The sequence below is a fragment of the Coregonus clupeaformis genome, chromosome 27 (genome assembly GCF_020615455.1).
Source record: "Coregonus clupeaformis isolate EN_2021a chromosome 27, ASM2061545v1, whole genome shotgun sequence".
Lineage (NCBI taxonomy): Eukaryota > Metazoa > Chordata > Actinopteri > Salmoniformes > Salmonidae > Coregonus > Coregonus clupeaformis.
In genome coordinates this window covers 29,003,362-29,029,187 of record NC_059218.1, presented here as the reverse complement: position 1 = coordinate 29,029,187, position 25,826 = coordinate 29,003,362, and the positions used below count along the sequence as shown (strand labels likewise).

Below are 25,826 nucleotides of genomic sequence, written 5' to 3'. Positions count from 1 at the left end.
ATTTTGTAAGTGTTCCTACACTAGAAATAAAGGTACTTCTGTGTCATATTAAGCTCGATTCAAGTTTGCCAACCTACTGTAGTTTTGTTGTTGTATTTTACCACAGGGGGGAGGTGTTGACCATAAATAAAACATAAAGTCCCAGCTCTCAGATGTTTCAAGGTGCAGCACTAACTATTGTGTTTTGCATGTCTTTTGGGGTTGAAGGTGGTCTCACTGATTTTCCTGCTAATTTAAACCAAGGGTGGCTCTCCAATGGACTGTGTGTCTACATTGTGATGCCTCTGTGGTCAAGCATGGAGGAAAATGTGTGTGATTATGTGAATGTGGTTTGCGCTTGGGTGGTATCGGGTGTATTCATTACGCAGATTGTTGCGGAACGTTTCGTCTGTTGCAAAACGTTTAGCAACAAACTGTTTATTCCAAACAGAAAACGTTTTGTAATGAAAACAAGAGTTTCTATTGGACAAATTCAGGAAGCTCTTTCCTCATTTCATTCCATTTGGTTGGTTCTTAAACGGTTTCCGTTGCAAGACGTAACGAATACATCCCAGGCCTTTTGCATGCAACAGTGTTCCTGTCATGAGTGAGTCTTGTGGAACAGTCCATTCTGACCCTTAGATTCTGGGGCCCCAGGGCCCTGTCTGGTTCGAGGAAATGACCATTGGTCCCTTGGCATTGGCTGTTTAGCCATGTGTGTCCTTAAGGATAAAAGGTACGTTGAGCGGACACAGGTCCTTCTTGTTAAGGACCGGTAGTTATGCCATTCTTCAGGGGATAAATCACAGATTTTCCAATGGAGGCAATGAGGCATGAGCCCAAGGGATGGAGGGGAAGTAGACATATCAGAAGGCTGGTAAAAAACATTATGAGAGCGGACAAAATGTTTAAATCATTGTCAAAACAGGACAATTCCTGTTTATGTCATCAAAATTGTTTTACTACTATCATACTATCTTGAATGGTGTCATATTGTCGTTCAAAAAGGTGAGGGCAAATTAAAACATGGTCATTATTGCACTTGTTGTGGAATGAAGTAGCCATGTAGGCCTAGTTTATAATGCCAACCATAATTTTACCAACACTGGTGCAATGCTGTACTACCCCACCATCTTTATTGTCCCCCACGATGACAACGGGGAGGGGACTGTGGATCTGTCTCCGTACGTACATTCATTTGTACGTTCGTTCTTAAATTAGTCACATGCGATAACTCAGACAGCACTGGCCCAATTTTGACGAAACTTGTTCAATACAGTAGAGTATCACAATATTATTTTTTATGATATTTAATCGATTCTATGACTCCAAGAATCGAGAGAAAATATGTATGTTTTTCTTTGCTAGGTAGTTAACATTAGCTAGCACTAGTCGGCTCTACCTGTGCCAAAACTCTGGTATTTCTCCTTCTATAGCTTGGCCTCTATAATCTTATTTTTACTGTAAATGGTGAGACAACATGTTTTCAGCATTTTTATTTCCATGATTTTTCAAAAGTAGTTTTCTCATGGCTCTCTCTTGTCCCTCTGCAGCATACATATATATATATATATATATATATACAGTGAGCAATATGTTTGGAACATCGAATCGCAATAAAATCGCAGTTTCGAATCACAATACATGGGTCGTTCCACAAAATGAGTGCCTTTTGCGTCCCTTTGATATTTTAAGTAGAAATTGTGCACAAATATTGAATTGTAAAAGCCTGTTATATTAAATGAAGTGCCCTTTAATATAGACCACATGGAAAATTCAATAAATCAGATTTTTTTATATGAATAAAGATTTGCTAAAGTGCCAAAATTCTGTATTTTGACATGTCCCTCTGTGAATCCTCTGTGACTTCTAGGAAGATTTTAACCCACTTAACACAAAAATGTTTCTAAGCTTTCACCATCATTGTAAAGCCCTATTTATTTTGTTGCTTTGACAAAGTCATTTCTGAAAATAATGTTTTATTTAATATGATTAGTGAACCCTGTTATGTGAACTGAACTCTCGTTTTAATATGGTGAAACTATTCCTTTTAAAATATTTTTTTCAAAAATGGTAGTGTAAAAGCAGGTGACCTGGTTCTACTCTTTTTGAAAACTGTCTGGCGGAAAACTGAGCGGGTCGAGTATAACACGTCAACCTTGTTACCCATAGATGGACAAGCTAGAAATGTTTTCACAATTACCTTTTTTTTTGTGACGCTTGCATTCAATTGCCCCTCCCTGTTGCACACAATAAGCTTCCATTCCCCCTGTCATAAGGTGATGTATTGCTGATCTGAGATGACATCGTCAACACTTACTTTATTTGGCACATAATAAGCACTTACTATAGTCATTTTTATTTAACCTCCTGAGATGGAAAAAACATGTTTTTTATTAAGTTGAACATGTGCTCTTTATGCCAGAATGTTAAAGCGGCAATCTGAAGTTGAAAAAATAACAACTTGTATTTTGGGTTCTGATGGGGTATGATGGTTGAATTAAGCTCATGAGCCATTTTTAAGTTATATTCTTCAAGAATCAATGGGTAGGCTACATATCAATAATTTATAGGTCCAAAAATGGATGTAGCAACTACACTGAACAAAACTATAAACACAACATGTAAAGTGTTGGTCGCATATTCCATGAGCTGAATAAAAAGATCCCAGAAATGTTCCATATGCACAAAAAGCTTATTTCTCTCAAATATTCTGCACAAGTTTGTTTACATCCCTGTTAATGAGCATTTATATTTTGCCAAGATAATCCATCCACCTGACAGGTGTGGCATATCAAGAAGCTGATTAAACAGCATGATCATTACACAGGTGCACCTTGTACTGGGGACAATAAAAGGCCACTCTAAAATGTGCAGTTTTGTCACACAGCACACAGATGTCTTAAGTTTTGAGGGAGCGTGCAATTGGCATGCTGACTGCAGGAATGTCCACCAGAGCTGTTGCCAGAGAATTTAATGTTAATTTATCTACAATAAGCCGCCTCCAACATCGTTTTAGGGAATTTGGCAGTATGTCTAACCGGCCTCACAACCGCAGACCACGTGTAACCACGCCAGCCCAGGAACTCCACATCCGGCTTTTTCACCTGTGAGATCATCTGAGACCAGCCAACTGGACAGCTGATGAAATTGTGTGTTTGCACAACCAAAAATGTTTTGCACAAACTGTCAGAAATCGTCTCAGGGAAGCTGATATGCGTGCTCGTCATCCTCACCAGGGTCTTGACCTGACTGCAGTTCGATGTCGTAACCGACTTCAGGGGGCAAATGCTCACCTTCGATGGCCATTGGCACGCTGGAGAAGTGTGGATGGATCCCGGTTTCGACTGTACCGGGCAGATGGCAGACAGTGTGTATGGCGTCGTGTGAGTGAGCGGTTTGCTAATGTCAATGATGTGAACAGAGTGCCCTGTGGTGGCGGTGGAGTTATGGTACTGGCAGGCATAAGCTACAGACAATGAACACAGTTGCATTTGATCGATGGCAATTTGAATGCACAGAGATACCGTGACGAGATCCTGAAGCCCATTGTCGTGCATGTCAGCATGATAATGCACAGCCTCATGTTGCAAGGATCTGTACTCAATTCCTGGAAGCTAAACATGTCCCAGATCTTCCATGGCCTGCATACTCACCAAACATGTCACTCATGGAGCATGTTTGGGATGCTCTGGATTGACTTGCACGACAGCGTGTTCTAGTTCCCGGCAATATCCAGCAACTTCGCACGGCCATTGAAGAGGAGTGGGACAACATTCCACAGGGCTCAATCAACAGCCTGATCAACTCTATGCGAAGGAGATGAGTGGGCTGCATGAGGCAAATGGTGGTACTGTCTGGTATAAATGTTTATATATTTCTTTGTACTTTTTACCTATTTTTCGTGATATCCAATTGGTAGTTACAGTCTTGTCCCATCGTTGCAACTCCCGCACGGACTCGGGAGAGGTGAAGGTCGAGAGCCATGCGTCCTCCAAAACACGACCCTGCCAAGCCGCACTGCTTCTTGACACACTGCTCGCTTAACCCGAAAGCCAGCCGCACCAATGTGCCGAAGGACACACCGTACAACTGGCAACCGAAGTCAGCGTGCCTGCGCTTCACAAGGAGTCGCTAGAGCACGATGGGACAAAGACATCCCGGCCGGTGAAACCCTCCCCTATCCCGTACGACGCTGGGCCAATTGTGCGCCGCCTCATGGGTCTCCCGGTCACGGCTGGCTGCGACACAGCCCAGGATTGAACCCGGGTCTGTAGTGACGCCTCAAGCACTGCGATGCAGTGCCTTAGACCGCTGCCCCACTCGGGAGGCTACTGACTGGATTTCTGATCCACTCCCCTATTTTTGCATATCCGTATTCCCAGACATGTGAAATCCATAGATTAGGGCCTAATGAATTTATTTCAATTGACTGATTTCTTTATATGAACTGTAGCTCAGTAAAATCTTTGAAATTGTTGCATGTTGAGTTTTTTCTTTTTCTTCAGTGTACAAGATTTTAACTGCAATTAAAATTCTGTGAAATAAAACGTATTCTTCCCACCAATTTACACTACTCAAAAGGCACCTAATTTGATGGAACAACCCACAGAATCGTGATAAATCGTGATACATGTAGAATGGCAATACATATGGTTTCGCCAATGTATAAGTGATAATATATTATTGTCAGGCACTTCCCAGCCCTACTACACATGGTTCTATCTGTGCGGTTTTGTGATGGGAAGTAAATAAGTAATTGCAAGTCATACCGAAGTGATTTAAATGATGAGTTGTATGAAGCCAAACCCATTTTGAAGTTACCTCAAGCTGTTATTAAACTCTCTTGCCTTCACTACCAAATCAGGCAGCGCACTCAATGTGGAATTCATCTGCAAGAAGAACACCGCTTAATGTTTAACAATGGCCAAGCGACGCTGTCATATTTTCGCCCCAGTTGCGCTATTACTCTTTGGAATAGTAGCCATTCTCCTTCTAACTATTCCCACCGAGGACTTGACCGAACCTCCGAAATTTATGGTAAGATTCTTTGGGCTATTTCTGGACTTATGCTGGTTTGTGAAATGTAAGATTAACACAATTAGCCTCACCAACCCCTTACGAAAAAAGATTGCAGTGAGAGTGCAGTTTAACTGTAGTACAATGCAGTACTACAGTTAGTGTAGTCTAACTGCAGTATGCTGCAAATAACTGCGTCCAAAATAAATACATAAATTACTACAGTAATTTTGCAGTGTAACTGCAGTTACAGTGTCTCTGCAATTGCTGCGTCCAAAATACTACAGTAGACTGCATTTACGGCACTTTTACTGCAGTTTCAAAACTGCTATCTTTTTTTGTAAGGGCTGTGAATGGAGTGGAGTGAGGTGTCTATCCGCGCGCGCCACTGCTGCGCATACAGAATATAAACTGCATATTTTACAAGGTAATTTATGTCCACTGACTACAACACTGAAGATAAGAAAATTGTCAACAAGCATTCAATAATTCAGTCAGTCTATCCACCTCTGCAACCTGATCTCAGAGCATTTAGTATTATTCTGTACCTAAATCCGAGACACATTTACATTTAAGTCATTTAAATCAAATCAAATCAAATTGTATTGGCCACATGCGCCGAATACAACAGGTGCAGACATTACAGTGAAATGCTTACTTACAGCCCTTAACCAACAGTGCATTTATTTTTAATAAAAAAGTAAAATAAAACAACAACAAAAAAGTGTGCAGTGCAAATGCTCTTATCCAGAGCGACTTACAAATTGGTGCATCAACTTAGGATAGCCAGTGGGACAACCACATCTTGATCACAGTCAGTACACTTCTTCAAACAAGCAGCTGTGAGCAAAGTCAGTGCAATCAGGGACAACTACATCTCGATCACAATAAGTACATTTATTTAAACAAGTCAGTGCTAGCAGGTGAAATAAGTCAGGTGTTAGTTTAGACAAAAGACAGTGGATTACTATTATACTATTCCAGGTATTCCTTAAAGAGGTAGGGTTTCAAGTGTCTCCGGAAGGTGGTCAGTGACTCCGCTGTCCTGGCGTCGTGGGGGAGCTTGTTCCACCATTGGGGTGCCAGAGCAGCGAATAGCTTTGACTGGGCTGAGCGGGAACTGTGCTTCCGTAGAGGTAGTGGGGCTAGCAGGTCAGAGGTGGATGAACGTAGTGCCCTCGTTTGGGTGTAGGGTCTGATCAGAGCCTGAAGGTAAGGAGGTGCCGTTCCCCTCACAGCTCCGTAGGCAACCACCATGGTTTTGTAGTAGATACGAGCTTCAACTGGAAGCCAGTGGAGTGTGCGGAGGAGCAGGGTGACGTGAGAGAACTTTGGCCAAGACCAAATAGCTGTCAAAGGACACCAGAAACAAAATTGTAGACCTGCACCAGGCTGGGAAGACTGAATCTGCAATAGGTAAGCAGCTTGGTTTGAAGAAATCAACTGTGGGAGCAATTATTAGGAAATGGAAGACATACAAGACCACTGATAATCTCCCTCGATCTGGGGCTCCACGCAAGATCTCACCCCGTGGGGTCAAAATGATCACAAGAACGGTGAGCAAAAATCCCAGAACCAGACCTAGTGAATGACCTGCAGAGAGCTGGGACCAAAGTAACAAAGCCTACCATCAGTAACACACTACGCCGCCAGGGACTCAAATCCTGCAGTGCCAGACGTGTCCCCCTGCTTAAGCCAGTACATGTCCAGGCCCGTCTGAAGTTTGCTAGAGTGCATTTGGATGATCCAGAAGAGGATTGGGAGAATGTCATATGGTCAGATGAAACCAAAATAGAACTTTTTGGTAAAAACTCAACTCGTCATGTTTGGAGGACAAAGAATGCTGAGTTGCATCCAAAGAACACCATACCTACTGTGAAGCATGGGGGTGGAAACATCATGCTTTGGGGCTGTTTTTCTGCAAAGGGACCAGGACTACTGATCCGTGTAAAGGAAAGAATGAATGGGGCCATGTATCGTGAGATTTTGAGTGAAAACCTCCTTCCATCAGCAAGGGCATTGAAGATGAAACGTGGCTGGGTCTTTCAGCATGAGAGTGATTCCAAACACACCGCCCGGGCAACGTAGGAGTGGCTTCGTAAGAAGCATTTCAAGGTCCTGGAGTGGCCTAGCGAGTCTCCAGATCTCAACCCCATAGAAAATCTTTGGAGGGAGTTGAAAGTCCGTGTTGCCCAGCGACAGCCCCAGCCCCAAAACATCACTGCTCTAGAGGAGATCTGCATGGAGGAATGGGCCAAAATACCAGCAACAGTGTGTGAAAACCTTGTGAAGACTTACAGAAAACGTTTGACCTGTGTCATTGCCAACAAAGGGTATATAACAAAGTATTGAGAAACTTTTGTTATTGACCAAATACTTATTTTCCACCATAATTTGCAAATAAATTCATAAAAAATCCTACAATTTGATTTTCTGGATTTTTTTCTCTAATTTTGTCTGTCATTGTTGACGTGTACCTATGATGAAAATTACAGGCCTCTGTCATCTTTTTAAGTGGGAGAACTTGCACAATTGGTGGCTGACTAAATAATTTTTTTCCCCACTGTATGTTACGTTTCATATGGTATTTTTGAATGTCCATCATCCATTTCATATACAGTGGGGAGAACAAGTATTTGATACACTGCCAATTTTGCAGGTTTTCCTACTTACAAAGCATGTAGAGGTCTGTAATTTTTATCATAGGTACACTTCAACTGTGAGAGACGGAATCCAGAAAATCACATTGTATGATTTTTAAGTAATTAATTTGCATTTTATTGCATGACATAAGTATTTGATACATCAGAAAAGCAGAACTTAATATTTGGTACAGAAACCTTTGTTTGCAATTACAGAGATCATACGTTTCCTGTAGGTCTTGACCAGGTTTGCACACACTGCAGCAGGGATTTTGGCCCACTCCTCCATACAGATCCTTCAGGTTTCGGGGCTGTCGCTGGGCAATACGGACTTTCAGCTCCCTCCAAAGATTTTCTATTGGGTTCAGGTCTGGAGACTGGCTAGGCCACTCCAGGACCTTGAGATGCTTCTTACGGAGCCACTCCTTAGTTGCCCTGGCTGTGTGTTTCAGGTCGTTGTCATGCTGGAAGACCCAGTCACGACCCACCTTCAATGCTCTTACTGAGGGAAGGAGGTTGTTGGCCAAGATCTCGCGATACATGGCCCCATCCATCCTCCCCTCAATACGATGCTGTCGTCCTGTCCCCTTTGCAGAAAAGCATCCCCAAAGAATGATGTTTCCACCTCCATGCTTCACGGCTGGGATGGTCTTCTTGGGGTTGTACTAATCCTTCTTCTTCCTCCAAACACGGCGAGTGGAGTTTAGACCAAAAAGCTCTATTTTTGTCTCATCAGACCACATTACCTTCTCCCATTCCTCCTCTGGATCATCCAGATGGTCATTGGCAAACTTCAGACGGGCCTGGACATGCGCTGGCTTGAGCAGGGGGACCTTGCGTGCGCTGCAGGATTTTAATCCATGACGGCGTAGTGTGTTACTAATGGTTTTCTTTGAGACTGTGGTCCCAGCTCTCTTCAGGTCATTGACCAGGTCCTGCCGTGTAATTCTGGGCTGATCCCTCACCTTCCTCATGATCATTGATGCCCCACGAGGTGAGATCTTGCATGGAGCCCCAGACCGAGGGTGATTGACCGTCATCTTGAACTTCTTCCATTTTATAATAATTGCACCAACAGTTGTTGCCTTCTCACCAAGCTGCTTGCCTATTGTCCTGTAGCCCATCCCAGCCTTGTGCAGGTCTACAATTGTATCCCTGATGTCCTTACACAGCTCTCTGGTCTTGGCCATTGTGGAGAGGTTGGAGTCTGTTTGATTGAGTGTGTGGACAGGTGTCTTTTATACAGGTAACGAGTTCAAACAGGTGCAGTTAATACAGGTAATGAGTGGAGAACATGAGGGCTTCTTAAATAAAAACTAACAGGTCTGTGAGAGCCAGAATTCTTACTGGTTGGTAGGTGATCAAATACTTATGTCATGCAATAAAATGCAAATTAATTACTTAAAAATCATACAATGTGATTTTCTGGATTTTTGTTTTAGATTCCGTCTCTCACATTTGAAGTGTACCTATGATAAAAATTACAGACCTCTACATGCTTTGTAAGTAGGAAAACCTGCAAAATCGTCAGTGTATCAAATACTTGTTCTCCCCACTGTAATGTGTTACAAATTACAATTTGAATGATTTGTTATGAATTGCTAAACATACAATATGTTACGAATTTGCAAAAGGTATGATATATTACGAAATCCAGTTTGTAGTGGCTAACGTTAGCTAGTTGGCTAACGCTACAATTAGCTACATGGCTAACGTTAGTTAGCTAGGGGTTAGGGTTAGATAACATGCTAAGTAGTTGTAAAGTAGCTTAAAAGTATTAAGTACAGTTGAAGTCAGAAGTTTACATAGACCTTAGCCAAGTACATTTAAATTCAGTTTTTCACAATTCCTGACATTTAATCCCAGTAAAAATTCCCTGTCTTAGATCAGTTAGGAACACCACTTTATTTTAAGAATGTGAAATGTCAGAATAATAGTAGAGAGAATATTTATTTCAGCTTTTATTACTTTCATCATATTCCCATTGAGTCAGATGTTTACATACACTCAATTAGTATTTGGTAGCATTGCCTTTGAATTGTTTAACTTGGGTCAAACATTTCGGGTAGCCTTCCACAAGCTTCCCACAATAAGTTGGGTGAATTTTGGCCCATTCCTCCTGACAGAGCTGGTGTTACTGAGTCAGGTTTGTAGGCCTCCTTGCTCGCACACTCTTTTTCACTTCTGCCCACAAATTTTCTATAGGATTGAGGTCAGGGCTTTGTGATGGCCACTCCAATACATTGACTGTGTTGTCCTTAAGCCATTTTGCCACAACTTTGGAAGTATGCTTGGGGTCATTGTCCATTTGGAAGACCCATTTGCGACCAAGCTTTAACTTCCTGATTGATGTCTTGAGATGTTAATTCAATATATCCACATAATTTTCCTTCCTCATCATGCCATCAATTTTGTGAAGTGCACCAGTCCCTCCTGCAGAAAAGCACCCCCACAGCATGATACTGCCACCCTCGTGCTTCACGGTTGGGATGGTGTTCTTCGGCTTGCAAGTTCCCCCTTTTTCCTCCAAACATAACGATGGTCATTATGGCCAAACAGTTCTATTTTTGTTTTATCAGACCAAAGGTAATTTCTCCAAAAAGTAAGATCTTTGTTCCCATGTGCAGTTGCAAACCGTAGTCTGGCTTCTTTATGGCGGTTTTGGAGCAGTGGCTTCTTCCTTGCTGAGTGGCCTTTCAGGTTATGTCGATATAGGACTCGTTTTACTGTGGATATAGATACTTTTGTACCGGTTTCCTCCAGAATCTTCACAAGGTCCTTTGCTGTTGTTCTGGGATTGATTTGCACTTTTCGCACCAAAGTACGTTAATCTCTAGGAGACAGAACGCGTCTCCTTCCTGAGCGGTATGACGGCTGCGTGGTCCCATGGTGTTTATACTTGCGTACTATTGTTTGTACAGATGAACGTGGTACCTTCAGGTGTTTGGAAATTGCTCCCAAGGATGAACCAGACTTGTGGAGGTCTACAATTTTTTTTCTGAAGTCTTGGCTGATTTCTTTTGATTTTCCCATGATGTCAAGCAAAGAGGCACTGAGTTTGAAGGTAGGCCTTGAAATACATCCACAGGTACACCTCCAATTGACTCAAATTATGTAAATTAGCCTATCAGAAGCTTCTAAAGCATGACATCATTTTCTGGAATTTTCCAAGCTGTTTAAAGGAACAGTCAACTTAGTGTATGTAAACTTCTGACCCACTGGAATTGTGATAGTGAATTATAAGTGAAATAATCTGTCTGTAAACAATTGTTGGAAAAATTACTTGTGTCATGCACAAAGTAGATGTCCTAACCGACTTGCCAAAACTATAGTTTGTTAACAAGAAATGTGTGGAGTGGTTGAAAAACAAGTTTTAATGACTCCAACCTAAGTGTATGTAAACTTCCGAGTTCAACTGTAGTTGAAAAGTTGCTAATTAGCAAAAATGCTAAAGTTAACCATGATGAGATTATGTTACTATGTTACATCTAGTCTATGAGACCAGGCTGATTCACCTGATACATCAAATAATAAGAAACTTGTAGCAATTTAGTTAGCCTACCATCTTAGGTTTATAGGCTTAAAATGCATCCTTCCATACCTTTGAATAAGGTTAATGGCCAACCTTGCTGAGCTCCTAACCAATAATAGTCACTGAAAAGTTCTAAAACCTATTTGGCCATTAGTGTGTCTGCTTCACATTGTCATCATATAATCTTCACCCTGAGAAGTGTTAAAATGGGTGTGAGTTGCTAACAACCTAGTGAAACTACTTTGTGGTGTCCAAAGCAATCTGCTGAGACAATGTATCTTTCACCTTGAGGACCTGTGAGGCGCCTGTTTCTCAAACTAGACACTTTAATGTATTTGTCCTCTTGCTCAGTTGTGCACTGGGGCTCGCCCTCCTCTTTCTATTCTGGTTAGAGCCAGTTTGCGCTGTTCTGTGAAGGGAGTAGTACACAGCGTTGTACGAGATCTTCAGTTTCTTGTCAATTTCTCGCATGGAATAGCCTTCATTTCTCAGAACAAGAATAGACTGACGAGTTTCAGAAGAAAGTTAGTTGTTTCTGGCCATTTTGATCCTGTAATCGAACCCACAATTTCTGATGCTCCAGACACTCAACTAGTCTCAAGAAGGCCAGTTTTATTGCTTCTTTAAATCAGCACAACAGTTTTCAGCTGTGCTAACATAATTGCAAAAGGGTTTTCTAATGATCAATTAGCCTTTTAAAATGATAAACTTGGATTAGCAAACACAATGTGCCATTGGAACACAGGACTGATGGTTGCTGATAATGGGCCTCTGTACGCCTATGTAGATATTCCATTAAAAATAAGCCGTTTCCAGCTACAATAGCCATTTACAACATTAACAGTGTCTACACTGTATTTCTGATCAATTTGATGTTATTTTAATGGACAAAAAATTACTTTTCTTTCGAAAACAAGGACATTTCTAAGTGACCCCAAACTTTTGAACGGTAGGGTACATTTAAAAACATTAACATGTAGTGTGTGTGTGCATCTACACGCCTTCTGTTTTCACAAGAAGTGAAGCCTTGACCTCCACAGAAACAATGTTTCACTGGCATTGCATTGCTACCAGGGTCCTTGGAACTTCAATACCTTCATCTGAAATATCCTATTGGTGGTGTCTGCTCTCTCACCTCTCGCTGTCTCTCTCTCTCTCTCTCTCTCTCTGTGTCTCTCTCTCCCTCTGTGAGTCTCTCTCTGTCGCTCTCTCTCGCTGTGTTCTTTTCACTGCTCATGGAGCAGTTGCCTGGACTTCTTCAAAATGCTCTTTACACGGATGGCGTGTAAACTAACAACACAATGTGGGCAACGTGGTGTGTATGTGGTCAGGTGTAGTGAAGTGTTTGTAGTCCAACAGTCGCATGCCTGGCTCTTTGTGCAATGCTGAAAGGAGCCTCTGTTTGCTTGAACAGACATTGCCAATGGCTCAACCCCATGTATGTTTGGGTGAATTAAAAAACCTCAGGAGAGAAGAGTAGTTGAATGCTCTTGAACCATAACAGTTGATAACTACTACTTCTTACATGTGTTATTGACCGTCTGTGTATATAAAGCATATTAATCAAACCTCTACTGATCCTCATAAATCCTATGAATACCCTTGAAGTTGTATGAATACCCTACATTGTGTTGTCAATGGAAAAACAGGAAAGCAGCTCTTTGTGGAGGACTGGTCTGCAGACATTCTGTCTGATCACACCGTAGAACCCTAAGAATGACTACTGATACATATTTTGTCAATGGTGCATATCCTTTATGTTCATTTTGATGCATATCCATGTTGCTCTGTTTTTGGAAGACTTTTCTTCCGTCTCTACCTCTTTCCTCTCATTGGGTGAGTTTTTTGTGTGTCATTTCTTGAGACATTTTTGTGCCATTTTAAGAAATATTTGTTTAAAAGTCTGAAAATCTCCTATATCATCATAGCTAGAGACTACTATTGGTTTTCTGTGTGCAGCCCCTATCGGCTCGCTCAGTTTTTTTCCCCCCATACCGAAGCCATCAACCATATCTTCCTGTTAGCTGGTGAACTCGTTAACAGTCAGTCTGTTTAGAAAAAAGTTTGAAGGTCTCATCCTGTTTCCCCCCCTCTGCCCCATCAATCACGTCATCGTGTGAGCTCGTTTTCAACTGAAGAGTTTTGGGGGGGTTTAGTGGTAGGTCAAAACAGGAAGTTGTAATCCTGGGGTGGAACATGCAGGCCATGCCAATCAGCTGTTACTATTCCATTTAGTGCCAGATTAATGGACACGGACAGCACTTGAGTTAATAATAATTTCAGCTATGCACAGTATGCAGACCAACTCAGTGACCTTATGGTTAGAGGTTTGAAGGTTGGGAGTTCGATCCCCAGCTGAGTCATACCAAAGGCTGTAAAAATGGGACCCAATGCGTCTCTGCTTGGCGTTCAGCATTAAAGAGATACAGTGCATTCGGAAAGTATTCAGACCCCTTCCCTTTTTCCATATTTTGTTACATTACAGCCTTATTCTAAAATTGATTAAAAAAAAAAATTTCGTCATCAATCTACACACAATACCCCATAATGACAAAGTGAAAACAGGTTTTAGAAATGTTAATAAAAATATCTTATTTACATAAGTATTCAGACCCTTTGCTATGAGACTCAAAATTGAGCTCAGGTGCATCCTGTTTCCATTGGTCATCCTTGAGATGTTTCTACAACTTGATTGGAGTCCACCTGTGGTAAATTCAATTGATTGGACATGATTTGGAAAGGCACACCTGTCTATATAAGGTTGAACAGTTGACAGTGCAGGTCAGAGCAAAAACCAAGCCATGAGGTCGAAGGAATTGTCCGTAGAGCTCCGAGACAGGATTGTGTCGAGGCACAGATCTGGGGAAGGGTACCAAAACATTTATGCAGCATTGAAGGTCCACAACAACACAGTGGCCTCCATCATTCTAAAATGGAAGACATTTGGAACCACCAAGACTCTACCTAGAGCTGGCAGCCCGACCAAACTGAGCAATTGGGGGAGAAGGGCCTTGGTCAGGGAGGTGACCAAGAACCCGATGGTCACTGACAAAGCTCCAGAGTTCCTCTGTGGAGATGGGAGAACCTTCCAGAAGGACAACCATCTCTGCAGCACTCCACCAATCAGGCCTTTATGGTAGAGTGGCCAGACGGAAGCCACTCCTCAGTAAAAGGCACATGACAGCCCGCTTGGAGTCTGCCAAAAGGCACCTAAAGACTCTCAGACCATGAGAAACAAGATTCTCTGGTCTGATGAAACCAAGACTGAACTCTTTGGCCTGAATCCCAAACGTCACGTCTGGAGGAAACCTGCCACCATCCCTACGGTGAAGGATGTTGGTGGATGTTTTTCAGAGGCAGGGACTGGGAGACTAGTCAGGATTGAGTGAAAGAGTAACGGAGCAAAGTACAGAGAGATCCTTGATGAAAACCTGCTCCAGAGTGCTCAGGACCTCAGACTGGGGCGAAGGTTCACCTTCCAACAGGACAACAACCCTAAGCACACAGTCAAGACAACACAGGAGTGGCTTCGGGACAAGTCTCTGAATGTCCTTGAGTGGCCCAGCCAGAGCCCGGACTTGAACCTGATCGAACATCTCTGGAGATACCTGAAAATAGTTGTGCATCGATGCTCCCCATCCAACCTGACAAAGCTTGAGAAGATCTGCAGTGAATAATGGGAGAAACTCCCCAAATAGAGGTGTGCCAAGCTTGTAGCGTCATTCCCAAGAAGACTCAAGGCTGTAATCACTGCCAAAGGTGCTTCAACAAAGTACTGAGTAAATGGTCTGAATACTTATATAAATGTAATATCACTTTTATTCATGAATTTGCAATAATGTCTAAAAACCTGTTTTTGCTTTGTCATTATGGGATATTGTGTGTAGATTGATGAGGAAAACAAAACAATTCAATCCATTTTAGAATAAGGCTGTCACATAAAATGTGGAAAAAGTCAAGGGGTCTGAATACTTTCCAAATGCCCGCTTGGAGTTTGCCAAAAGGTACTTAAAAGGACTCTGACCATGTGGAAAAAGTCAATAACATGAGAAAACCAACATAAAAAACACTTGCCATCACCATGTTAATTGAAAATAAAATGAATTTGATTATTTAGGAAAAAGGCATCCATATAGTATATTAAAGAGAGAAATTCGTTCAACTCTCAAAACAATTTAATCCATTTTATAATAAGGCTGTAACATAACAAAATGTTGAAAAAGTCAAGAGGTCTGAATACCGGTACTTTCCAAATACACTGTAGATTGCGGGTAATGGTAATCAAGCTTCCTCATGCTACAAAGACAGGAAATAGGCTCCTGCTCATATGAGCTGTTCAGGCTTGCACAAGCCAAGTCTCGTGCAAGGCTACTTACTTAATATACATGTTAGTATCACGTTTCTTGTTTGCAGTTTCACATATGCATGCATGCTGTGAGGGACATACAATCAGGTCAAAAATGATTGGCACTCTTGACGAAGAGCAAAAAAGACTATAAAATAAATACAAATACTGAGCTATAGTGTTTGTAAAAAATTGCTATTTTCATGTCATCTGATTCTAATACAAGTGGCAATGCTGTTTAGCAATCTCCAGGCGTTTACATTTGTTCGATGACATGAAAATAGACCTCTTTGCCCACGCACACCAGTGGTGGGTTTGGTGTCGAAAGAAAGATGCATCAAAGATGAATTCACTGAATCCCAAGGTGGAATGTACAAGACATTTAGCTAGGCCAACAGAACATGTAGCCGATAAATGGACGTACTCGCTTTGGCTCTACTGGTGCCTGTTGCATTGATGTTACAAGTCATTATACCACCCCGCTCTTAGTGAGCCGCCCGTTTTGTCCCACGGTGGGACAAAACCAGTGCGCCCCATAGGTGGTTGCGTGCAGTACAACGTAGCTGTAGGCTACTCCAGTGGTTAATAGTCCTGCATCTGTTTGCATTTATTTCATTGGAGAATTATATGGAGATTTGAAAGAATTTCTCTTTAATATACTATATGGATGCCTAATTCCTAAATAATCAAATTCATTTTATTTTCAATTAACACGGTGATGGCAAGTGTTTTTTATGTTGGTTTTCTCTTATTGACCCTGAGAGGGATAACCTATTCCTTTCATTTGGCTTAAAAAAAACAAGAGATAGGCCTATCACGCTGGCCAGGACAAATGATCAATGTACCGGTTATTGTTTTTAGTTTTTGTGGGAGGGGTTTTGGAGGACAACTGGAGGTCTACTTAGAGTTACTATGGATAAGTATCTCAAAATGGTGGTAAGGACAGTGATAAGCATCTTCAAATGTAACCCATCATGCTAATTGGTGTATTAAGTATAGCTAGCTATAATTCCAATGGTTTGGCTGATAAGAAAAGAAGAGCCGTTTTTACATGGCTAAAGGAGAAGGATTACATGTTTATTGTCTTCAGGAAACTCATTCAATATCTTCTAATGAAGTGGCCTGGGAAAAATTATGGAATGGTAAAATCTATTTCAGTCGGTGGGTTAAGAAATTCAAAAGGTGTTATGATCCTACACAAAAACAATTTGGATCTTGAGGTACAATATGTTCAAATAGATTGTCAAGGAAGATGGTATGCCTTGAATATACTACTTGATGATGAACAGTTATGGCTCATAATTATATATGGACCGAAGAATGACGATCCAAACTTCTTTGAAAATACACACCAAAGTTTGTGGACACCCCTTCAAATTAGTGGATTCCACTATTTCAGCCACACCCGTTGCTGACAGGTGTATAAAAAAATAAAAAATAAAAATCGAGCACACAGCTATGCATTCTCCCTAAACAAACTGGCAGTAGAATGGCCTTACTGAAGAGCTCAGTGACTTTCAACGTGGCCCTGTCATAGGATGCCACCTTTCCAGTTCATTACCAGTCAGTTCGTAACCTTTCTGCCTGCTAGAGCTGCCCGGGGCAACTGGAAGTGCTGTTATTGTGACATGGTCTAGGAGCAACAACGGCTCAGCCGCGAAGTGGTAGGCCGAACAAACTCACAGAACGGGGCCGCCGAAGTGGTAGGCCGGACAAACTCACAGAACGGGGCCGCCGAAGTGGTAGGCCGAACAAACTCACAGAACGGGGCCGCCGAAGTGGTAGGCCGAACAAACTCACAGAACGGCGCCGCCGAGTGCTGAAGCGCGTAGTGCGTAAAAATCGTCTGTCCTCTGTTGCAACACTCACTACTGAGTTCCAAACACATTGCCTCTGGAAGCAATGTCAGCACAAGAACTGTTCGTTGGGAGCTACATGAAAGTAAAAAGTATATCACTGAGGCATTGTGTGTTTGTGTGTTCTTTGTCCTCAGAACTTTCAAATAACTTGAGGTGTTTTATGATTAATAGTGATGTTGTGCTTTTGGACACTGTCCTCAGGCTCCAGCTTTATGTTTATATGTTTTTATGTTGATGTGCTATTGTTTTTAATTGATTTTATTTTATTTGTATATTTAACCTATTCTTGACTCTGTGGTTCTTGCACTTGTTTGGGGAACAGGATTTCATTATTTTTATCTACATTTCTGCCTGAGAAATGACACCCTGATATAGTTCTGTGATCTGTGAAACAGTTCTGTTAATCACTGAGGCATTGTGTGTTTTTGTGTTCTTTTTCTTTAGAATTTTCAAATAAACTTGACGTGTTTTATGATTAATAGTGATGTTGTGCTTGTATTATTTTGGACACACTGTCCTCAGGCTCCAGCTTTATGTTGTATGTTGATCGTATTAAAACAAAGAAAACAATCTGAAGTTGTTGTTTTTAAGTTATATATACCATGATTTTTCCGGTCCGGCCCACTTGGGAATAGATTTTCCTCCATGTGGCCCCTGAGCTAAAATGAGTTTGACACCCCTGCTGTAGACTATTCCCAAACACCTCCCACCCCCTGCCTTGCCTTTGCTGTAGCTGTGGCGCACACCCACAGTTACAGATTTTAATTGCTGTCGCTCTTTCTCTGACGCTACTGTTGAAACTTGTTTAACTGCCTAACTGTGTTTGGCATCTGACTGGTTTATGATATTTGTTTCATGATGCATAACTATACTGAACAAAAATATAAATGCAACATGCAACAATTTCAACGAATTTACTGAGTTACAGTTCATATAAGGAAATCAGTCAATTGAAATAAATGTATTAGGCCCTAATCTATGGATTTCACATGACTGGGCAGGGGCGCAGCCATGGGTGGGCCTGGGAGGGCATAGGCCCACCCACTTGGGAGCCAGGCCCACCCATTGGGGAGCCAGGACCTGCCAATCAGAATGAGTTTTTCCACAGAAAAGGGCTTTATTACAGACAGAAATACTCCTCTGTTTCATCAGCTGTCCGGGTGGCTGGTCTCAGACGATCCCGCAGGTGAAGAAGCCGGATATGGAGGTACTGGGCTGGTGTGGTTACACGTGGTCTGCGGGTGTGAGGCCGGTTGGACGTACTGGCAAATTCTCTAAAACAAATTTTATGGTAGAGAAATGAACATTCAGTTCTCTGGCAACAGCTCTGGTGGACATTCCTGCAGTCAGCATGCCAATTGCATGCTCCCTCAAAACTTGAGACATCTGTGGCATTGTATGTGACAAAACATTTTAGAGTGGCCTTTTATTGTCCCTAGCACAAGGTGCACCTGTGTAATGATCATGCTGTTTAATCAGCTTCTTGATATGCCACACCTGTCAGGTGGATGAATTATCTTGGCAAATGAGAAATGCTCACTAACAGGGATGTAAATAAGCTTTTTGTGCATATTGAACATTTCTGGGATCTTTTATTTCAGCTCATGAAACATGGGACCAACACTTTACATGTTGCATTTATATTTGTATTCAGTATATTTTGGCCATAGTAAGTTCAGCTGTAATAATTTCATCATTATAAAGTGGCCTCATGCAAGATGTTGGCCCAAGGTTTAAGTTAAAGTTGCCTTTCTCATTTGAATATTTGCACACAATTTACCATGTTTAGAGTTTATGATTCATAGCATAATCAGGATTGGAGTGTACACACTCTAAACAGTTCCTTCATGATTTGCAAACATGGGTTGTTCTCAGTCCAGACAGGGCCTCTTGCTTCTCCTAATTAATTCCCTCATCCTCTTTCACTTCCTCCACAACTTTCCATCACAACTTTCCATCAATCTTAACTTGAAGTAAACATGCAAGCAACATTCTTGCTGCCAAAATATATCCACAATGTCATAAAAGCCAGAGGCCAGGCCGGTCTTTAAAATAAAAGGTTTATATTCAATCTAGTAAAATTTCTTCCAGATGCCTCTATCCCTATTAAATGTCTTGGTGTAGATGGATTTCAACACCTGATCGTTTGTAGCCTTTTATGATTTGGAGTAGACCCAGTTAGGTTGTCTTTTCTTGGGGATTATTCTAAATCAGCTATTTTTTCTCAGGATTTGTCCCTATGTCTCTAATCTCCCTCTCCTCTCTTCTCTCCAACCCTCTCCCCCTCTCCCCAGTATGGGATAGTCCTGGACGCAGGCTCCTCTCACACAGCTATGTACATCTACAAGTGGCCGGCAGACAAGCAGAATGGCACAGGTGTGGTCACTCAGCACACTGAATGCCATCCCAAGGGTAAGACATTGTCCCAATGGAAGGATTCTTCCAGGTGTTTGTCTGCTATTTACCAAGTGTTTACATAGAACTTACTTGGTAGAATGTAATGACATTGTTAATACTCTTTTGTTCCTTTTAAGACTTATTAAAACAAGCACTATTACAGTTTCTTACCAGTGATTAACCAGAAAGTACAGATTTACATCCAATTTATTTGTCAAATACAGACTCGAAAATGATTCTGTGTTACCCAAAACCTTAACCCCTAAAATTACAATTATACTTTTGTTGGGTACCGAGTAAGTAGAAAAAAAAGTTTTGGGCGCTCCAGTTGGCAAAGAACAGTCCCCCATTGTGTGCTGTGTTCACACCGTGTGGGTTACAGTATCTCGTCACACAAGGCTATAGATAAAGAAGCAGAAAAACATGGGTGCCTAGCAACGGTGGATGTTTCAGTAGTTCCGCAGTGACTCAGTGCACTGTGTGGTTTTCCAGTCCTGTCATGACTTACGTGTTTGAATAGATCACGGTAGTCGGCTGCTTTAATTAATGTGAAGTATTTGCAAGTACACCAGCTCTCCTAGAGTTCATGTAAACAGCACTTACATTTACATTTTAGTCATTTAGCAGATGCTCTTATCCAGAGCGACTTACAACTAGTGTGTTCAGATCGCTAGGTCAGACAACCACATATCACAGTTATCAGCGAAGTCAGTGCTAGTAGGTTGCAGCCAGGGCGTTCAAGCAGCAACAACAACTCCTCAACAGCTCCTCCCATCTGTCCTCACCTGTACATCTGGTGCCAAGAAACAATACCTGCTTCACTTACTGTACTTTACTGTCTTTCACCAACCGCATGGGCTAAGACCTTTAAATATCCTGGGATTCTCTGACCAGTATAACATGATGGGATCTAACACTGAAGTCTAGACCTCTTCTTCCTCCTCTCTTCCTCACAGGTTATTAGAAACAAAGAGTTCAAGGGTGTTAGACTCAAGGCCAGTTGCACCGGGGCAGTTTGGTCTTGGAATTCGTCGGGCTCCAGCTAAGCTAGCTAACTGTATTGGAAAGTAGTTTGTGTGTGTTTGTGCATGTGTCTATGTGTGTGCATGTATGAGTTCTGTGTGTTGGAACATAAGCATTCCAAGGGGTGAGACTACCCAACTTCTCCCTCACAATCTAATGTGTTTAGCAGAAAGCCCTGCCTCCTGCTTCAAAGCCCCATAGAATGCAGGGTATTCTCTTGATCTGCTCTGAGTTAGGGGAAGGCATGCATGACCTGATCCCTGGGTCACTGCCTGGGCTTAAGCCTGCTGCATGAACCAGGGCATGGACACCCTGTTGAGGGGTGTTTGTCCTGCCATAAAGTGTGTCTGGGTGTTCCCGCTATGCAGGTGGAGGAATCTCTAGCTATGCGGGACGACAGGGAGAGGCAGGGAGAAGCCTCAAGTCTTGTCTGGACCAGGCCATGCTGGACATCCCCAGAGACAGGCACCACCTCACACCTGTCTACCTTGGAGCCACCGCCGGCATGAGGCTGCTCAAGTGAGTTATAGTTTGTGTATGCATGTGTGTGTGTTTACGAGTGTGAGTGCACAAGGATGTGTGTGTGTGTGTGTGTGTGTGTGTGAGCGCGCGCACCCATGGTTGTGTATGTGTATCTTTGATATGTAAACAATCAGTGGGTATGTATTTCCCACTTCGAGGCAGACAGGCAAGAACAAGCCCCCACCTTTAATATGCCAAGCTCTAAGCAAACACTACCACACCTGTTTAAAACACAAGGGCTGTCATATTCCTACATTCTGTTCAAAGAAACATACACACCAGTGGAGGCTGCTCAGGGGAGGACGGCTCATAATAATGGCTAGAATGGAGTGTATTGGCTGGAATGGAGTGAATGGAATGGTATCAAACACATCCATTCTGGCCATTATTATGAGCCGTCCTCCCCTCAGCAGCCTCCACTGATACACACACATACATCATGTACACACAAAGTTATACTAAGACACTCATACCCATACAGACATGTACACATAGACATAATGTAACTATAAAGTACATTTACACACAAAGTTGCACAATAAGAGTTTCTAACCAATACAAATATTGAATTGCATCCTCGTCTTTCTCTTTGTGTTATTGCAGGGTAAAATGTGAGTCATGTTGTGGTTCTGAGATGAGTCAACAACAAGATTGAGAGATGTGCGTCTGTCTGGTTAATAGGTTATTGTTGTCAGGCTGAGTAATGTTGTTCGTTCCATACCCCCATGTAGATTCGTGCCCGTACCTACTCTTTGGTCGTCTAAAGTATCTGAAGTCGTACATTTACCTTTCTCAACAGTATCTCCAGCCCTGTCCAGTCAGCCCAGGTCTTAAAAGAAGTGGGTCAAAAAATCCAGTCCTATCCTTTTAACTACCGGGGGGCAGCCATCTTAAGTGGCCAGGAGGAGGGAGCGTACGGCTGGGTCACTGTCAACTATCTCTTGGAGAACTTCATCAAGGTACCATGGCCCAGCTTTCACCATTCTATAGTGATTTATGGTACCCCAAATAAGTGTGTATACAGTTGTTTGTAAATAAAGATCCTGCATTAACATTGCTATGGTGGTTCTAAATGGATCCCTACCTTATGCTTTTCTTTCAATGCAACCATAAGCACTTAAAAACTTAAGGATCCTGTGTTAGTTTCATTTCAAGCTTTTGTAGACATTCTTTGAAGATTGAAAGAAAATAGATTAAAGCTACCATATGACAGATTTCCACTAAGGCTGATTCTTGCGTTAGGATTAATTGGTTGAGTAGATGGCTACCTGAGGACCTCTAGTGGCAATTACAACACAGAGAACATCTGCTGAGGAGACAAGCTACCCACACACCTCTCATGTTACTTTGTTTGTCCCTGTGTGCCTGCTGCAGTATGGCTTTGTGGGCCGTTGGCTGAGCCCAGGCAGACAGACTGTGGGGGCGCTGGACTTTGGTGGGGCTTCCACCCAGATCACCTTTGTGACCAAGGACGAGGTGGAGGACAAGAGCGACAGGATGAAGTTAAGTTTGTACGGCCATGACTACTCCCTGTACACACACAGCTTCCTGTGCTACGGACGAGACCAGGTCTTCAAACGCCTACTGGCTCACTTGGTGACGGTAGGAAACATTTTGTTTGGCCACAACAACATCAGAACCACCTAAAGGTTACTTACTGTAAGCGTCACTCCACTTCACGGTCTGTTCACCCCACTATCATCCAGAAGGCGAGGTCAGTACAGGGGCATCAAAGCTGGGACCAAGAGACTGAAAAACAGCTTCTATCTCAAGACCATCAGACTGTTAAATAGCCATCACTAGCCAGCCTCCTCCACCCAGTACCCTGCCCTGAACGTAGTCACTGTCACTAGCCGGCTACCACCCGTTTACTCATCCCTGCACCTTAGAGGCTGCTGCCCTGTGTACATAGACATGGAACACTGGTCACTTTAATAATGGAACACTGGTCACTTTAGTAATGTTTACATACTGTTTTACCCATTTCATATGTACAGTGAGGGAAAAAAGTATTTGATCCCCTGCTGATTTTGTACGTTTGCCCACTGACAAAGAAATGATCAGTCTATAATTTTAATGGTAGGTTTATTTGAACAGTGAGAGACAGAATCACAACAACAAAATCCAGAAAAACACATGTAAAAAAAAATATAAATTGATTTGCATTTTAGTGAGGGAAATAAGTATTTGACCCCCTCGCACCGTGCTATGCTCTGTACTTTCCGTCTCCGTAGTGTGTGAATGTACCCTTATGCACTACAGCAAGTGCCCAGAGTCTTTCCCAGTCATGTCACATTACAAGACACCATCATAGTCTACATCAGCACCATTGAAATAAAGAAACTTTGTTATTAATCATTCATAACCCACCCACTAATATATCACCCCCAGATTGTTTTTATGTGTTGTATCTATCACAGATTTAGGTCACCATGTGTATTTAAAATTCATCCCAGGCATTAATTCCAACAATAGATCTTGGCACTCAGTACCATAGTACTCCATTTATGACTGTAGATTGCTCTCTACTTGTTATAGGAATGTGTCAAGTTACTGTAATCATTCCTCTCACACTCACTCAATCCCTCTCCCAATCTCTCTCTCTCTCCCAGGCTCAGGGTCACACAGGGATAATGTCCCACCCGTGCTTCCCTGCAGGCTACAGCGTCACCATGGAGGTGGGGACATTGTTTGACTCTACCTGCACGGCGGCCCAGACACCAAGCTCTGGCTACAATCCCCAGGCAACCCTGTCTGTGGAGGGCACTGGCGACTATGATCACTGCCTGGGCAACATTACTGAGATCTTCTCCTTCCACAGCTGCCCCTTCTCCCAGTGCTCCTTTGACAAGGTGTTCCAGCCCAATGTCAGTGGCAGCTTCATGGTGAGAGGCATTAGGAGGGGCCCATACAGTGGTTGAATCAACCCTAATCCTCAACCCTAACCCTAGTTTAATGTCCACATCCTAGTTTAACCCCAACCCTAGCCTCAACCACAAACCTAACCAAGGCCTTGCTCCAGCCCTAACCCTAACTACAGTTCTGACCATAATCTGAACTCATCCTTTTTTTCTCTCTTTCTCTCCATTTGTCCACCAGGCGTTCTCAGCCTTCTTCTACATTCACCAGTTCCTACAGACTACTACAGGAATCCTTGTCACCACCCCTGCCCAACTGGAAGAGGCAGCCCGTGCTGTCTGTAACATGAGCATCAATGAGGTCAGCAGCCCTCTCTTAGTGTGTGTGTGTGTGTGTGTGTGTGTGTGTGTGTGTGTGTGTGTGTGTGTGTGTGTGTGTGTGTGTGTGTGTGTGCGTGTGCGTGCGTGGAAGAGAGTGAGAGTGAACATTTGTGTGTGAAGGAGAGATAGCCTCCATGCATTTGAGAGACACTGTCAGTGTTTGTATGTGTTTCTCCATTAATTATGGTTTTGTATGTATTTCTGGATGGATATCATGGCTATGTAATGCACATTTTTCTATCCTGTTTCAGATGTTGGTGCTGGCCCCAGACCAGGAGCCTCGTCTGCAAGACTTCTGTGCTGCTTCTGTCTTCACCAAGGTGCTCTTCATGAGAGGCTATGGCTTTGACGAGATCTCATTCCCCCGCATTTCTTTCCAGAAAAAGGTAAGCTTGCTTGATGGGAATATTATTTATTTCTCTATCTCCTTCTTTTACTCCAGATACCAGCATAATCATTGATATTACACAAAGTGTTTGTTAGTGTTTGTAATTTACTTCTTTTTAGGCTACAGCCTCTCCATTTAAGCTTTAACCCCTAGTGCACCAAGTGCCTATCAGAATGCTCTGAGTGTATCCAGGCTGACCTGAGGTGTTTGTTTGTGATGTCACTAGGCAGGGGATGCCTCTGTGGGCTGGGCCCTGGGCTACATGCTCAGTTTGAGCAGTCTGCTGCCGGGGGAGAGCGTAGGCCTGAGGAAGGCCCTGAAACCTGGAGCCTGGGCGGCCCTGCTCTTCCTCTTCGCCCTCCTCCTCACCACCCCCCTGATGTATGTCTCCCTGCAAGCCTGCCGTAGGAAGAAGAAAGGAAGCAGTAACATTGACAGCTAATCATCATAAGGGAATCCCATTGAGGCCTTATTTCACTGGGCTTGGAGGGAAGATGGCAAACTCTTTGTGAGTGTGCTGGTGGTACTATCCTGGAGTGTGTAGATATAATGTTGGATAAAATATTGATTCTAATGTCTCTTTACATATGGATAAAAAGTGAGTCCTCCCAGGCTGTCAACACATTTTATATATCCTCGCTTAACAAATAGGGGGGTTTCTGTACAGCACGCATTGTAGGCTATAATTAATGTTCAACATCACTCTCACAACATATTTACCCAACATTTAAGTGCCATTTGTTTGTGCTTCATATTCTTTCTGTATTTTGTATTCCGATAACAAAAAATAAACTGTTTTGTTTTGTACATGAGTGCTGGTTTTTGAAGGCGTTTGTATATTGACTACTACTGACTAAAACTACAAGTACCATAATGCCATT

General features: G+C 42.5%; 1 protein-coding gene across 1 annotated transcript; it reads left to right on the top strand.

Annotated features, from left to right (window-relative positions):
- Positions 1-4,707: 4,707 nt before the first annotated feature.
- Positions 4,708-25,757, top strand: LOC121541716 (ectonucleoside triphosphate diphosphohydrolase 2). The gene is made up of 9 exons (XM_041850968.2): positions 4,708-5,019; positions 19,671-19,788; positions 21,165-21,315; positions 22,118-22,277; positions 22,693-22,920; positions 23,931-24,203; positions 24,418-24,537; positions 24,809-24,943; positions 25,172-25,757. The coding sequence occupies exons 1-9, from the start codon at positions 4,903-4,905 to the stop codon at positions 25,385-25,387; spliced, it is 1,518 nt and encodes a 505-aa protein (XP_041706902.2). The 5' UTR covers positions 4,708-4,902; the 3' UTR covers positions 25,388-25,757.
- Positions 25,758-25,826: the final 69 nt, after the last annotated feature.

Coding starts and splice junctions, on each gene's coding strand:
- LOC121541716 (XM_041850968.2), top strand. CDS start 4,903: ATGGCCAAGCGACGCTGTCATATTTTCGCCCCAGTTGCGCTATTACTC. Junction 19,789..21,164: donor CACTGAATGCCATCCCAAGG/GTAAGACATTGT, acceptor CCCGCTATGCAG/GTGGAGGAATCTCTAGCTAT. Junction 24,204..24,417: donor ATGTCAGTGGCAGCTTCATG/GTGAGAGGCATT, acceptor TTTGTCCACCAG/GCGTTCTCAGCCTTCTTCTA.